Raw genomic sequence first — 17,652 nt, forward strand, 5'->3', positions numbered from 1 at the left:
CATATATTCATTTTAATCAAGCTTTTTATTTACCCAATGGAGATGACCTCTGTTCTAGTATCTATAATGCTTTTCAAAAAGGAAAGGTATTACTGTAGTTGTCTATATTAAATCATTAATTCATGTCTACTCTATTCAGTGGATGCTTTTAAAAAAATATCAGAATTATCAAGCTGCTCAGAACAAAGGTGCTTTCTGATTGTCAGCTCCATATTCTAAAAGAGCAGGTTAATTTCTCTGAATCTCACAGTTGGAACTTTCTAACACTAACTGGCAGTTTCCACCTAGTGATCAAGGCAATTGACTAAAATAAATTATACATAAAGCTGAGATTTCTAATAGTAGTAAGGTCCCTTCATGAGCTAATCATACCAGCAAAAGCACTCATCTGTCGGCTGCAACCCCATAGGGTCTTGAAATTATCGTATAAAAACTGCACTTCCAAGAATGTTTTCGTTTCCAGTTTCATGAAAGGACTAACTGAGCCATGTCTACAGAACTAGGAACAAAGAAAGACCTCTGAATATATTCATTAGTTGACTTGTTGATTAACTAGAAACACTGTTGATATATCGAGTACTAGTGTCCATACTGTTTACAAAACAAGACTGGTGAGGCTCTCTTTTCAATGCAATCAACCAACAGTTATTTCTAAGCCCCTATCATGTGCCTTATTAGGTAGTATCAAGTACAATCCCTCTTCTTCTGGAGATTAGGGTGAGGGGAACTCGCAAATATGAATAGGGGAAAATATCTCTAGGCACCATACTACTGGCTATAAAGCAATTAATTACTAGTAGAAATCCTTGTGCACTATGGAGATACTTAAAGATATGGAACTTGGACTAGGGCTTAATGGTTAGGGGTAATTTAATTAGGCATAATAAGGGACTACAGACAGACATTGTAGATGAATTTCCTGACTAAGCAAAAATCTGGTGATGGGAAGGAAGATAGCTCAGAGACGTAGTCATTGCTGTGGTGACCCCTCCACACACACACAGTCTTGCACCATCTTCATGATGAAGGCATTTATTCCACTGGCCAAGAGTGTTGATGGCTGACACTCGTAACAACTGAGTTGCTCCTTCTTAGAATCTCCCTCACAGCTGAGGAGGCCCTGGTCCAAGATGTGGGGAAAGGCCACATCCAAAGACCGGTGGATTCAGGAGCATAAAAGTCATCTCTTCAGAATTTAGAACATCTCTGAAGAGCTATTTTAGCTCCAGAACTTCCTATAGGATCGACTGAGGCCTTTGGTGTGACTGCATCATAGCCCAACTTCTCCACCTGAGCCATCCTGCTTTCTGCATTCTCCCACAGGTGTTGATTCAAAGGACACATCCCAATCTCCCATTTGCAAATCAGTTTGCTTCCATGGAGAACCCAACCTGTGGATACTGAGGACATTGACTATAATTGATAGTAGGGAATCTGCATTTATTCCATCAATAGGAATCATACAGCTCTGCTCTGTGCCAGCCATCTCTTGTGGATCTCATACTCTGGTGGGGAAAACCTCAACAAAATAGAACTTCGAGCAATATGTGCTAGGATGAAAAAAAAAGCAGGGCATGGGGGTAGGTAGTGTGAGTGTTTAGGAGTGGATGGAACCTCTTCAGATAGCATGGCCATATAAAAGGTCTCTAAAGAGGTGATATGTAAAGCAGAAAGCTAAGCAAACTAATAGAACAATCCATGATAGTATCTGGGGGAAGAATATTGCAGGCAGAAGGAAGAGCATAGGCAAAGGGTCTGAGGTCAAAGTGTACCTAACGGGTTTGGAGGAGAGAAAGTAAGATCGGGAGTATAATGGTAGGAGATGGAGGGGTGAGACCCCCATCTATAAGGCCTTTAAGTGTAAGGAATACAGATTATTCTAAGTGAAATGGGAATACATTGAAGGGCTTTGAGTAGGATTGTCTCATGACCAGATTTCCACTTTGAAAAGATCAGTCTGCCTTCTATGTGAGGAAGAGTCTAGAAAGGAGCAAGAGTTGAAACAGAGTGGCTATCAGGAGGCTATTAGAGAAGTCTAGGTCAGGAATTATGTGATGCTTTAGACTTAAGGTTACCAATAGTCATGGTTTGCCTGGGATCAAAGTCTCCCAGTATACAGGACTTGTGAGGCTTAAACCAGTAGAGTCTTGAGCAAATGAGGGTGGTTGGTCACCCTTCTTGGACTAGAATGATGACCCTATAAATGGGGAGATACAGTCAAATTCAAAATATATTCTGAAGATTGAGTAGGTAGTGAAGTTGAAGAAAAAGATTTGGATAGTTAGGGCAAAGAATAGAGCTTCTTGAAAGCCAGGAAGATGGGTTTGGACCTTTGAAAGATTAGCTTGGCATTAGTATGTGGTCTACATTGGACTTTGGTGAGACTATGACTTAAAGAAATCTTTGCTCAGACTATTTCAAAAGAGATGACAGAAGTATTTAGGGCATAGTCTCACAGAGTGGAAATGGAGGTGAAGGGGATAGAGGTAGTGGTGGAGGCCATGGTGTAGGGTGATGGTAGTAATGGCAGCAAATGGTAGAGATGCAGGTCATATTGGAAGTGGAGGTGGTGAGGGTAGAGGTCATGCTGATGATGGTGGTAGAAAAAAGTGAAAGAAAAAATACAGTTGAACATACATTACCCAAAAAAAGAAATAACAAGACTTGTAGGCTGAATGACTAGAGGAAAACAAAAGGTAAGGTGGCCACTGGAAACAGATGAGTTAGCGACCCTGACAGGTAAGAGTGTTGAAAAGGCAAACAGTTGAGGGGAGGGTTTGCTGATGAACATCCATTTAGTAAGACAATCTAAAAGTGAAAGGAGAATATCCTAGTGGGCGGTCAGTTAGGAATATTAGTTTCTACCATTCCAGATGACAGTCTGACACTAAAGAAAACTCAGGGGCTTCCCTGGTGGCGCAGTGGTTGAGAGTCCGCCTGCCATTGCAGGGGACACGGGTTCGTGCCCCGGTCCGGGAAGATCCCACATGCCGCGGAGCGGCTGGGCCCGTGAGCCATGGCCGCTGAGCCTGCGCGTCCGGAGCCTGTGCTCCGCTGCGGGAGAGGCCACAACAGTGAGAGGCCTGCGTACCGCAAAAAAAAAAAAAAAAAGAAAAGAAAAAGAAAACTCAGGATCAAGTCAAAAGACTTTGAGCATTAGCTCCATGCTAATGTAAACCTTATGTAAACCGAGTTTAAAAATTTTAAAGCACTGAAAAGCAACTTCAGTTGATTAACATAAAAATACACGCTTAATTTGGCATACCAATTATGATGATTTTATGAGCAAATGAAATCTTACATGTTCAAGTTCCTAAGTTAATGAATTAAATGGAGATCTGTAAAAGGTGCTAAAATAAGTACTTTTCTCTATTTCCCTTTCTCCCAAAATATCCACTTTGAAATCCAGTCACTCATTCTTCCCCCATCCCATAGCTTTAAAATTAGAGGTAACTTGACATATTTCTTCTACTTGAGGTATGGTTTTTTCAAACTGCAACTGCTTTCTTCTGAAACTAAATATGTAAAATCTTAAAGATTCCCTAGATATCCTAAGATTGAAGAATAAAAGTATACTAGAAGTTATGACAACTCTTTGTTTAGAACACCTGAGATGCCTATAAAGTGTGGAATTAGATTATGGGCCACGAAGAACGGTGTCATTTAAGAGAGAACGGCTGATTAGGATGCTTAGAGTGACCTGGTTCTCCAGCAGTTCCCCAGGAAGCTTACTGTGGCAAATAGACTCCTGCAAAAAGAACCCTTCTGATGAGCATTTCTGAACAGGAGTTTTGTTCATTTACCTTTGTCTTGTCTCCTAAGGTTCAGATGAATTTGTCCATCCTTTGTATTAATTTCTGTGCTATCGAGGCCCGTTCTGTATTTTCAGAGACTATGAAATGTAATCTAGTCCGCTAGATTCTCCTGATATGTACATTAATTCCTAGGGGTGAGTAGGCACATTACAAGTAACTATTATCTACACTAGTGGAAGAGAGGTATGACCTAGATAATTCAAAATGAGGGAATTAGCTCCAATTTCCATATATTTACTTTTTGAAAATATGTGGAAAGTGATAATTCAGGGAAGGACCTTGTCTTCAAGGAGTTTTTAGTCATGTGGGGAAATTAAGACACGCACAGTAAGACCAAAAAAGTCCCCTTAGTAACGTAAGAGATATGTGGGTAAGGTGCTATGGGAACTCAAGAAATGAAAGAACCATGGCTATACACACATGTGGTGATATTTTCAAAAGCATTACATAAGCAGAAAGTACCATTTCTCTCTTCCTCTCTCTCACGTGCGCGCACACGCACACACACACAGACATTGAATATATTACTTCTCACCTATCGATAAATTATAGAACAGGTAGATACCCTTTCCTTTTTGAAAGATGGATTTAATGAGTACCCCCCAAAAAAGGAATTGCATTTTCTTAATTTGTTGGATTACATCTGGGCAGTTAATTTAGCCAATTTAACATATGTCAAGATACAGAGAAGGCCAAAAACAGCCAAATTAGGAGTACAACAGGAGAAGACCTGAGGATATGGCCTTCTGTACCTCACTCCTATGTTAGAAATCTATCTGCAAAAGTCTGGCACAACCATTACCTTCTTTGGAATTACTATTGGAGGAGGGATGGGCAGGGAAAAGATGCAAAGAAATAAACCCTGATTTGCCATACATATACTTAATGCCGTATGTCAGTGAGCAGTCTAGCACCTCCAGCATCTGAGAATACAACAAACTGCACACCCTTGCCCCCTCTCTCATGCATTAATATGAATGCAAAAATCTTCCTCATGTTCAATTACCAAAGTTCTTAGTTATCCTAAAGAGTAAAACACTTAAGGTGGGAGAACCCATAGGCCTCTTTTCTGAAAAAGGTGAAAGTTCTATATAGCGTCAACATTTTAAACTCTTCAGTTATTCAGAGATGCTCAAATATAGGATTGGTGAATGTTCTTGAAACTAAAATATGATACCAATGAAATAGCGTGAGGGTATATGAGAAACTTTGTGTTACTGTGTATTTCACTTTTTTGACCCACTGCTTAGATTTTTATAAATTTTAGGATAAGGAAAAAGAAAGTTAGACCTCACTTGAAATGAGTAAAACTAAAAGTGCAAAAACTTATATACGTTTTTGCCTTTTTGCCTTTCTGCTGTTAGGAATTTACAATTTCTCATCAATAAATAGAATTTAAATGGAACATGGAAACAAGTATTTTTCCCCCAAAAGTCTAAGTATTACACATAATCCTATTTGAAATGTCAAAAGACAAAAAAGTAGGTAGGTTGAGTCTACCAAAAAAGTGTTAGGCTCTTTTCAAAGCTATTTAATCAAGTTATTAATTTTTGCCAAGAGTTTTGCAGTACTATTCAGAAAGCAGTCTCTAAAAAAGTTGTCTTGGTCCCATCTCCTGAACCATTGAATTATGGATATATTTTGATGAATGTTAAAGTATAGATGAGCTAATTAAAAACTGAAATGAGTTATAGTCACTCTTGATGATACCTTAGTGAATGAAAGACCACTGGGTAAATGCCAGTGAACGTTAAGAGTTTTCAAATTCTAATTGTCATAATCCCCCTCCCTGAGGAGTTTACAGTGTTTATGTACAAACCACATTCACCTTTATTTGAAAAATTACTTATACTTTCTTATTGGTTTTCATAGCAAGAGAAATTGGGTGATATCTGCTTCTCCCTTCGCTACGTACCTACTGCTGGCAAACTGACTGTTGTCATTCTTGAGGCAAAGAACCTGAAGAAGATGGATGTAGGTGGCTTGTCTGGTGAGTCTGATGTTTACTGTGTTTTTTGATGCTGTTTCATCGTGGATACCGAATGCACAGCACACGTGCCGCGATGCCCCACTCCTTAATTGGTCACAGTTCTCTTTCCCATGGAACCTGGAAGCAGTTTCAGAATTCATCCCAACACAGAGACCCAGGAAGCCACTCTCAATTTATTAGAATTAGCAGAGAAGATGAGACCTATTTTCCCACTTCACAGCCCAGGTATCAATTGGCAATCCTATAGCTCTGAAAGATGAAAAACTGCTTCTCTTTTGAAAGGCAACACTTATGACCAATTATAATTTTGTTCCCTTTTTTTGTTTTGTTTTTTGGTCAAAATTCATTTATGATATGAAAAATACTGTTTTATCTGAGACTCATTAGGTTAATACTTAATTTATATAATAAAAGACAAATATTAGGTAAGTATATAGCCTAAGATAGTTTTTAGCAATACTGTTTTGTGTGAACATGCATCATTTCAAATATATGTGAACAATAAAATCTGAGGGTGACTCCTCATGGTAATGCATTTATTCTCTACAGCTTGTGTTGGGGATGGGGAAATTTGGGGATTTAAAGTTCTGTAAAACCCAATTTTAGTTTTAAAAAAAGTGAGTAAAGTATATTCTTTTCTTTTTTTTTAAGTGAGTAAAGTATATTCTTTTTTTTAACACCTTTATTGGATTATAATTGCTTTACAATGGTGTGTTAGTTTTTGCTGTATAACAAAGTGAATCAGCTATACATATACATATGTCCCCATATCTCCTCCCTCTTGCGTCTCCCTCCCACCCTCCCTATCCCACCCCTCTAGGTGGTCACAAAGCACCGAGCTGATCTCCCTGTGCTATGCGGCTGCTTCCCACTAGCTATCTATTTTACATTTGGTGGTGTATATATGTCCATGCCACACTGTCACTTCGTCCCAGCTTACCCTTCCCCCTCCCCATGTCCTCAAGTCCATTATCCTTGCTCAAAAGCAAAGTCAAATGAAGGACTTGTCATTTCCACAGCGGAACACAATTGTTTTTATTTTCTTCTCTGTGTGATTAAATCAGTTATATCCTTGATCTTCTAGTAACTAATTAAAGTGTGAGGAATTTTCTTGATATGGCACAGGGTCAAAAATAGACTATAGTTGTCATTGTTCATGGCTATGGAATTAGATCCAACATTACTGGTTATTCAGTGCTTTCTCTAATAAAAATATTGCAAACTTCAAAAGGTCACCCTCATGCAGCATGGTGATTTTATATTATAAAGTGTAACAGCTAAAATATGCTGAAGCTAAGGTTCCACCTACTGAACCACTAATTTGTCAACCAAATTCTCCTGGTGCCTAAATTTACTTCTCTTTATAAATATATTGCCTGGGGAATCTGCACGACTTCTTTCATGTCACTAAGACCCCATTTAAAAACTTGCTGCTTTCATTGCCTAATGGCATTAACAGAGCAAGTTTAAAGCAATAAGCAGTTTCTTTCAAAAATGTAGAGTATTTACTGTGCCTAAGATGCAAAATATATGCATACACCTATGTAAGTATCCATACACATCCACCTTTTCCCGGGTCTGTCCTGTAAAAAGGCCTAGAAACAAAGACTGACCTAGTAGCCATGACCATCCCAGAACCAGAAATGGTGTGAAAATACAATTTCTCACTAGAAGAACCTGGAGCTCATTGGAGAAATGGTAGATTCCACATGTGGCAAAGGAAGGTATACAAGACAAGCCTAGAACATCTCATCATACCAGAAAGCAAGGAAACTATCAAAGACTAAGGGAGTCATGTCAACAGGCTTAAGAGTCACCTTGAAGAGGCTTCCACTGGCCAAAGATGTGATCATTTGAACATCAGTTATGATAATAAATGCAATGTATTTAAACCTAAAACAAAAGAGTATTTAATGTGCAGAGAAATTTTTAGGCACAAGAACAGTTTACCCCCAGAATTCTACTTAGTATCTTGAAGTCTGACTTCAGACGCCTTTGACCTTTCCGCTTCCTTTGGTTCGATAGCCAACTATCATCATCTAGTTCTCTGCATCCTCTCTCCCACACTTCTTTCCAAACTCCTATGCCAACCACCTCCTCATCACCTCTATCCAGTGCTCTCCTGGTCTTCCTCCCCATTCACCTTAACACCCTTCATCAGAGTTCCAGAAGCAACTCTACCATGAAGCCAGTAACTTCAGGGTCCCTTATTTGTTCTGTCTTCTCCCAAAGTCCTAGAAAGGAGTCCCCATGGTCACAGATAGATATTTCACCCATAATTTGTTAATCACAGTTTGTGCCTCTTGACACTCTCACGCCTCTTCCATCATCCATCTCTCTTGTTGTTCAGCAGCATCAGAGATGCTACAGGCATTTTTGAGGTTTAGCTATGGGAAGTTGGGTCTAGCAGGACATTATTTATGTGGCTTGCAGTCATAACCATGTGTAGTTGGGTAACTGCTAGGTATCCCAGTGAAGGAAGGGCTCCTGGCATGACTCCTACTACCCATTGGGCTAACTCAACACTGTGACATGGAAGGGGCAAGGCCAGAGGTCATATCTAATTCAGTCTTCGTAACTCTATAAAAGAGAAAAAAATATTCTTTTTTCAAATGCCAAACTACATTTGCTGAAAATAGCTAGTTAACTGGAACCAAAGTGGGCTATTTTGCCAGGGTTTACAATTATAGTAGCTTCACAACCCACCTAACCCAGTTCCACCCCTAAATTTGAAGTATCTGGAATGATTTGGTTGAACAGTTAAATATTAAATTAAGGATATTTAGCCTTGAAATATCCTTAAAGAGTCCTAATCATATGGGCTTCCTGCTGCCTGTAAAATTAAGTCATAATCACTCAGGTCTACATAATATAGATACTTCCAGACTACACCCCACCATATTTCTATATTTGAACCAAGTTGACCAGCACACTGGTCCCCAGAACAGGCGATGGGATTTGCTGCCTCCACTGTTTGCTTAAGTTGTTTCCTTCACCTGGAATCTCTTCCATCCACCAAGGAAGGTCTAGCTAAACCCTATCCATTCTTCAGGCCCAGCTGAAGTCTTATTTCCTCCATCCATTGAACAACTATGTATTGTGTCCCTACTTTATGTTAGGCATTGTTCTGAAACCAGGTTTACATCAGTGGACAAAACAGCCAAAGGACCCTGCCCTCATACAGATTACATTGTAATGTGCGGAAACAGACAGGAAGCCAATAAATAAGAAAAGCACGTTGTACACCAAGAGGTGATAAGTGCTATGAAGAAAGCAAAGCAGGGAAGTAGAATAAGGAATGTTGGGGAGAAGCTTTAAATGGGGTGGTTGGAGAAAGACCCGTGAGTAGGTAACCTTTTGGCAACAACCTGGAAGAGGTGAAGAAGTGAGCCATAGGGGTGCCTGGGACAGACAGCATTATACGTGGAGGGATTCCATGAAGCCTTTTTTTTTTTTTTTTTTCCATTTGATTCCAAATCCCATATTGTTTTTTTTGTTTTTTGTTTTTTTTTTAACATTTTTATTGGGGTATAATTACTTTACAATGGTGTGTTAGTTTCTGCTTTATAACAAAGTGAATCAGTTATACATATACATATGTTCCCATATCTCTTCCCTCTTGCGTCTCCCTCCCTCCCACCCTCCCTATCCCACCCCTCCAGGCTGTCACAAAGCACCGAGCCAATATCGCTGTGCCATGCGGCTGCTCATGAAGCCTTTTTTGATCCATCCTAAAAGAACAAATTTTTTCCTTTTTTAAATGCCAGGAGTTTGTTTACACCCTTCAAACATCACGCTTCTCTCACTAGACTGTGCTCTATATTTATATATCCCACCATTCCCACACTGACTGGTAGCACTGAGCTGAGCTGCTGAATGAATAATCAATTATTTACAAAGGAGCTATGGCCTGAAAAAACAAGTCTTGCATTTCAAATTTGTTTAACCTACTTACCATTAAAATGACTTTAAGCACTTGGATGGTCTGTCTCAAAGTAAGTTGACCTATGTCCAAGGAGACCAAAATTATATAATGAGGTCCTTCCAGGTAATTTGAATGCCAAACTACATTTGCTGGAAATGGCTAGTAAATTGGAACCAAAATGGGGTTTTTGCCAGTGTTGAAATCCCAGTCTCCCACTGTTAGCAATTTGACATTGGACAAGTTATCTAGCTTTCTAAGCCGCAGTTGCATTATCTGTAAAGTGGAAATAATTAGAGAATCTTATTTATAAGGTTATTGTGAGAAATAAATGAAAGCACACTAAAGTGCTTACTGACTATTACTGTCATTATTTCTATTAGTAACCTTATCAAATCTTGGGCTAAATATGCAAAATGTGAAAGCAACCAATGGATAGTTTAACCAATTCCCTGATTTAGTGGGAAAAAAGTTTGATGGGATTGGCTGGTCAATTCAGACAAAGAGATATCAGTAGACTCCTGTATTCTAAGTCCCAATATCAAATTAAGACAATATATGGGATTAAACAAAAAATATTGAAGAAATAGGAACATTTTTAAAAATAATTTCTTACTACTCAACACAGTTTCTTTCTTTCCTACTGTATGAATTCGAAAAGCATGGCCCCAAGATTTTGCCTCTATCATATACCCAATATAACAAGCCATGCAAATCCCAACTCTTACTTTACAGTGACAAACTTGATTGGACCATTCACATATCTACAGTAGACACTTGAGCTTTGTTGCTTCCTGTTCTAGCGCTCAAGTATTTGAGCACCAGCGAGGGTTTCCGAATCTAGCTATTTGTATTGAAATCTTGAGTCCTGCAGGCTGCAGGCTGTTCGTCAGGTGCACGTATGTGCAGTGGGAAATGAGCAGCTTTTGTGCCCTGTACTTGGAAAAAACTCAAGCCTTCGGCCTAGTAACCACAACCTAATATACATCTGCACTTTTGGAGTAAATCTCCCTTCAAATAAATGTTTTCGTAAAAATTGAGGTAGAGTATGAAGAGTGCCTTAGTCCATTCAGGCTGCTATAACAGAACACCATAACATGGGTGTCTCATAAACAGAAATATCTCACAGTTCTGGAGGCTGAGACATCCAGGATTAAGGTGCCAATAGGTTCTGTGTCTGATGAGAACCTCCTTCCTGGTTCACAGATGCATGTTTTCTCTGTGTCCTCACGTGGTAGAAGGAGCAAGGGAGCTCTTTGGGGTCTCTTTTATAAGGTCACTAATCTCTTTCATGAGGGCTCGACCCTCAAGAGCTAATCACCTCCCAAAGGTCCCACCTCCAAATACCATCGCATTGAGGACCCTGTTTCAACGTATGATTTTTAAGGGGACATTAACATTCAGTCTATAGAAAAGAGGTCTAAGAAATTGAAAGCATCAGAAAAGTTGAGAATTCCTAAAGGTGTGAGGTTCTATATATGTCTTGCATTTTTTAGCTGTATAATTTTTATATTTGAATTTCTACTCGTGTAGAGGCACAAGTCAGAAATAACTAGATACCCTGCTCCTAATTTCTTGTCCCTGGATATGTTACAGTTAATCTTCTCAGGTTTTTTTTTTTGGTCACCCCAGAAATTTGAGACTTCTGAGTACAGCTTTAAAGAGGAATGTCAAGACTCTAAATTCAGTTTGGGCTTTATATATCACAAGTTAAAAAAAATTCTGAAAGTTTTCCAACGAGTACATAACTGTTCCAAGAAGGAAAGACAAAACTTCTGAACCAACAAAATGGAAGTGATAGTAAGCTTTTAAGTTTCTGTATTAGGGAGAAGTTCTAATTTTCAACTTTAATCTGAAAATTGTTTTCAAGTGTTAAGAAGTCATTAGCACATAGTTATAAAACACTCTACTAATTTAGAAAACCTTTTCTAACTTGGTTTTCTCACGTGGTCCTCAAGATAGACCTGTAAGGTAGTTTCTGAAGGTGATATTCTCAGAAAATTGAAGCTTAGAGACACTAGACAATGTACGTAAATCATCTTGCTCCATGTCTGTCACATACGTGGCATTCAATACTGGTCATTGCTTTTGTCATTATTGACATTCAAAGTCACCTAATGTGTAGATTGTAGAGCTGGGACTGAAGTCCAGGCCCTACAATTCCCCAACATAGAACATCTCAAAGACTGTTCCATTTCCCTCTTCTGCTGAAGCTAGGACAGAATTCTTTTGAAATTTTTCTAAATGTTTGTACTGCTAGGAACCATGGCAAGTAAATCAAGGTAAAAATCTGCAGCCCTGCCCCCTTGATACGGTTTGTGTTCACCTGTATTGTGAAGAGAACATCAAAAGTATGCCAATCATTGGCAGCAAGAGAATGCTGGGAAAACATAGGAAGGACTGAAATGATATGCCCCTAATTCCAGCAGTCTGCTGAAGGTCAAGGACCTGGAGAGGTAACTACAAGGTAGGATCAGGTCAGAGACATCCTGAGGGCTGGTTGGAGAGAGCGTGGTGGAAACTGTTCTCTCTTTTTTGATTTACTTTATTTATTTATTGAAGTATAGTTGATTTACAATGTTGTGTTCATTTCTGCTGTACAGGAAAGTGATTCCATTGTACATATATATATATATATACACATTCTTTTTTGTATTCTTTTCCATATGGTTTATCTCAGGACATTGAATATAGTTCCCTGTGCTGTACAGTAGGACCTTATTGTTTATCCATTCTATATGTAATAGTCTGCTAACCCCGAACTCCCACTCTGTCCCTCCCTCCACCCACCCTCCCCCTTGGCAACCACAAGTCTGTTCTCTATGTCTGTGAGTCTGTTTCTGTTCTATAGATAGGTCCATTTGTACCATATTTTAGATTCCACATATAAGTGATATCATATGGTATTTGTCTTTCTGTCTTAGTTCACTCAGTATGACAATCTCTAGGTCCATCCATGTTGCTGCAAACGGCATTATTTCACTCTTTTGTATGGCTGAGTAGTATTCCATCCCATATGTGCACCACACCTTCTTCATCCATTCATCTGTCGGTGGACATTTAGGTTTTTCCATGTCTTGCCTATTGTGAATAGAAACTGTTCTCTCTTACCATCTTTTCTCCCTTTCACTTTCCACACCAAGTCCCACCTCCAGTCTTCTTCCTGGCCGTCCCCAGATCTGTCTCATCACTATGGAATTTATACTGTGAAAAGCAAAGAGCAGGAGTAGAGAGGTCCCCCAAAGCATCTAAGTTCCAAAGAACAGGGCGATGGATTTCACAAACGGCACCAACTACTTGAGGGAGATGATGGCAGAGGAAGAAAGGAGGCACACGGTGGTAAAGAAGTCACCACTGCTTTACAGCAAACTGCCAGTGTGTGGACAAGCCCCTGACACCCAACCCAGTATGATTCACCATATGCTTCCCCAGCCCTGCCGGCCCCGCCCACCCCCCACACACACGCACTGCTTTCCTTTCCTCAAGATGTAATTTTTTTTAATTTGTCACGGGTTTGTCTTGTCATTTCTACTGTCCTAGAAATAGAATTTGGAAAATAGAGCCAATTTAAATTTTGGAAGTTATCTAGGAAAGGGCAACTCACCCAACCCTGGGGAATCACTAGATTCCACACATAGAAACCATGAATGAGCACAGGCCTATCGTTCTTTCAAGCACTAGTCAGCAAGATGTGATATTCTACCTACGTCAGAATCATCCCAGGTACATGTTAAAATTTAAGATTTCACGGACCACCTCAGACCAAACTATAACTGAATACCTATGGGTGGGAACCTGGAAATTGCATTTTAAACATTCCCCCATGTTACGCTTATGCATCTTAATAGGAAACTATACTTTATAGGGAATGTATAGAGTTAGAGGAAGCTAGGGTGGAAATCATATTGCAATATATGTGTTTGAAATCAACACATTGAACACCTTAAACTTACAATGTTTGTCAATTTATGTCACAATTCTTTTTTAAAAAAAAGAAAAAGAAAACTCTGTTTTAGAGGCTTAAATTCTACATCATAATTTTTTAGCTGAGGTCCGGGTCAGCCCAACTCCAAGTTATAATTTTTATCAGTGATATAGAATACATCCTTTGCTTCGTCCACTGGAATTTCCTTAAGAAGTCCTATTTTTTTTTTTTTTTTAAATCAGCTCAGTATCCTCTTCCCTGAAAAATACCTTGCCCACATATCTAAATTACTGTCTTTTCTTCTTCGGTTTTTTCCAACCAGAAACAAAAGCAATAGGCAGTTCCTTTATACATTCATGATCACCACTCTTGACTGTCCTTCCATTGGTGTTGAAAGCATGACAAAGAAAACCACTCCAAACTCAACTGATTTGGACTAAAAGACACTAGTCTGGGAGCTGGGCCAACAAATCAAGTGGCAAAAACTTATCTGAGCCAATTAGATAGGGATATGCAAATTAATTGGCCATGATATCAGGGTCAAGCAATAACATGCAAATAAACTGGTATCTTATTGAGCTAACGAGATAGGAATATGCATAATAAGTTGGCCATGATGTCAGATGGCTTCATCCTAATTTTAGGCTTGAATGTTATAATACAAAATTCTGTGACACTTCAAAAGGCTTAATTACAATATTGATAAAATAGTCTGAATCCCTAAGATGTGAACAAGTTGATCTGAAAAAGAAATGACAAATCCTTAAACTGGATCATCCTGCAATGTGAGATCCAGCCACAATTACCACAGAACAGAGAGAGATGCTACACCTGAAGGACTAAGTGGTTTGGATGAAATGAGAAGAGGAGATGTGGGATGTGGGCTAGATTTGATATCAGAAAAAATGAATGATTGGCTGAAACACATTAGTTCAGAACAGCACAAAAACTCCTAAATAAGTCCTTTAGCCGGCAGGCACATATAAATCATACAACAAACATTTGAATACCCACTCAGCGCCAGGCACTATGCCAGTCCTTGGCTAAACAAGTAAAAATAACAGCAGACACTCACGTAGCACGATGTGAGCCAGACATCCTCCTAAATGCTTTACATATGCTAAGTGATTTAACCCACACTCACAACCCTATGAGGTAGATACTATTTTTAATAGAGAGGTAAGTAACTTTCCCAAGGTCACAGAATCAGTATTTGGCAGATTTAGGATGTCAAGCCAAGCAGTCTTCCAACTCCATGAATAAAACTCGACTCCTCAGGCATTATCCTTCCTCACCAGGTTCAATCTGGATGACAGATGGCTCACTACCTGTTATAGTTTGAGAGATGGCCAAAAATTCTACCTGATTCCAAAATTCCTTCATGCCCAAACTAAAATTACATCATGGAAGCCACTAATATAAATTCACTGGTTGATTGTTCAATTAGGTTTTGGTTACTTAGATGGCAAAGACAGGATCAATGAGTTCATAAGATCAGACATCAAATACTAATAGATTTCCAGTCGGAAAGGACCACGTCAGTTTCAGTGTACAGACTGGTATGTTATTTTAGTGACTGATTCTTCATGCACAAAAGAGGACAAAATACAGAACAGTGTAGTTTCAGCTGTATCAGTGGTAGAGACGCAGGGATGTTGCTAGAACAATATGGAAGAAAGCCCAAGTCTAAAGGATTTGAGTGCCTATTAGGCGGCAGAGGAAGACTAAAGAAAAATTTTACCTACTACTCAATATCAAGGGCTGATTCTGGATGACATTATGTATGATATGATTGGGATGCGGGGGAGATATGATTTAATAGTACAAAAGCTTACTGCCCCTGTAAAGCGCTATGGGACTCTGTGGGCCGATATTACATATTTAAATAATAAGACTGAAGAAACTTGAATTGCAACAGACAACTACCAGGAAAATAGAGCTCATCTGGACAATGTTAATGAGATCCACATATGGAGAAGTGGAAATAGTTCCAAAGAAATCTGAATTTTTACTAGTCACCTTGAAACTCCAATTCTGAAGGTGACATCCATGTTTCCAGCCACTGAAATTCCAAGCTCAGTGAATAAATCCAAAAGAAAAAGAAAAAAAACAAACCTTGCTAGGCTGAGTAATCCAAAGTGTGATAGATGAGCTTCAGTGTAGTCAAGCTTAGAAGTAATATATTGAAAGGAAAAAAAAAAGTTAGAGTATAAAATAATAGGGTCTATTATAAGCCAAGAAAAGTCACACAGAGCCATCCATTGAAGACATTTATCAAGTGTGCCACTACAACCAAAGAGGCTTGGTGCTGTCGTGGAGGATTTTATAAACACAACAGGGAAAAAATGCCCTGCCTTTGTCCCAGACTGGAGCTCATTCACGTGTGGAGAGCCTGTGGTTACAGTCCGACCTTAGGAAAGAGAGTGGGGTTAAAGGCCCAGCTGCCAGAGAGGCGGCTAGAACAGGGATGAAGAGGCTGTGTGTGAGAACAGGCTAAGAAGATTGCGACTTTGTAGTCTGGAAAAGGAAAGCTGAGCAGAGATATGATTAGAGTCTGAAAATCATGAAAGGTAGAGCCAGAGTAAGACCAACCTGTTTATCACATCCCACAATGCTAAAATTAGGAAGTGACTTTGATGCTTGAAAGAGAATAGATAAAAGGGAGGGCCATTGAGAATCATCCCAAAGCCACCTTTCTGCTCAAATTCTTCATCAGATTTTCTCTGCTACTTTATAGTTCAGTAGTAAAACTTGTTCTAGGAGATGGAGTGGGTTAAGATCAATGTATGGGTCTGTTTTGAGTTATAGGCTTGAAAGGGGACATCTCTAAACCTTTATTGTATGTTGTCTTGTAGGACCCCATGTGCCTTTCCATGAGTAACCATCAGAAACAGACCCCACAGCTGCAAAGTTCACTAGCTCTTCAACCCAGAATGGCTATATTTGCATCCTTGAGTTTCCATTCTATCCTCTGCTCTCCATTCAGTATGTAAGAAAGGAATAGCGAAGGCCAGATTTAATAGGTAATTGCACTGGCAGGATTAAAGCCCCCAAATACTTGTTTTTAAAACTGTATTTGGTGGGCTTTAAGAGATTTTATTATCTATATTATATGTATTTGATAATGTTTTAAAATAAAACTATTAAAAATATATCACATTTGTGTCAACATTATAAATTAACTATACTTAAACTTTCAGAAGTTAAAAAAGTATTGCAAATATCTTTGCCATTTTTCACTTCCTTTTGTGACACTGCCAGTTTCCCATTCAGCCTGGAACAGTTAGGTAACAAAAAGGGGAAATACTATTGAGTCTGAAACACCACAACAATGCTCAGAGAAATAGAAACATCAAAAACAATCTTTTTAAAAAAAAATTACATACTTTATTATAGTCACCTCCACTTTCAAAAGGATATATTGTTTGTATTTGGTCCCTTAATCCCTTATTCCTGATTTGTTATAAATTTAATCATTCTTTTTCCTTCCTTTTTATAGCCTTGCCACTTGCTTGTACCAAGAGCTACCTTGAGAGCAGAGATGGTGTCTACATATGTTTGCCTTCTCAGAGGCCCTGGAACTTATGTGAGGGGAACATACTTCAGCTTCCCTGCCTAAACAACCAGTTACAGATTTTAAGATTCTGCCAATCTAACTGGTTATTTTGCTTTCACCTTCCAACTGATCTGACTTAATTTCTTCCATTTAATGAAATCCTTTTGGCATCATAGAGTAGTAATAGTATAATAGAAACAGCAGCTAAGAAATAAGATCAGAAACATAACATGTAGTTATTGAAATTGATTTCAGCTGTCATTTTCAGATTTCTTTTTTCCTTTATTCCCCCACTTCCTTAATAGTTTAAAAAAAAAAGTGAAACAGATCATCTCCAGGAAATAAAGGAAAAGAGTAACCCAGAAATGCACACGTTACTACAGTTATTCCTCAATGAGGGTCATAAAGACATTTTTCAGTGAAGAAGTAAAGACAAAAACGGTT

General features: G+C 38.9%; 1 protein-coding gene across 3 annotated transcripts in view; it reads left to right on the plus strand.

Moving 5' to 3' along the window:
* The window catches only part of SYT1 (synaptotagmin 1), a 541,914-nt gene that overhangs the window by 448,497 nt on the left and 75,765 nt on the right, over positions 1-17,652 (plus strand). For all 3 annotated transcript variants that reach the window (XM_067697425.1, XM_067697423.1, XM_067697424.1), the window contains one exon: positions 5,688-5,805. In XM_067697425.1, the coding sequence (XP_067553526.1) occupies positions 5,688-5,805 (118 nt within the window). The remainder of the gene's footprint in view (positions 1-5,687; positions 5,806-17,652) is intronic.

The sequence above is a fragment of the Pseudorca crassidens genome, chromosome 11, assembly GCF_039906515.1.
Source record: "Pseudorca crassidens isolate mPseCra1 chromosome 11, mPseCra1.hap1, whole genome shotgun sequence".
In the NCBI taxonomy this organism is placed as follows: Eukaryota; Metazoa; Chordata; class Mammalia; order Artiodactyla; family Delphinidae; genus Pseudorca; species Pseudorca crassidens.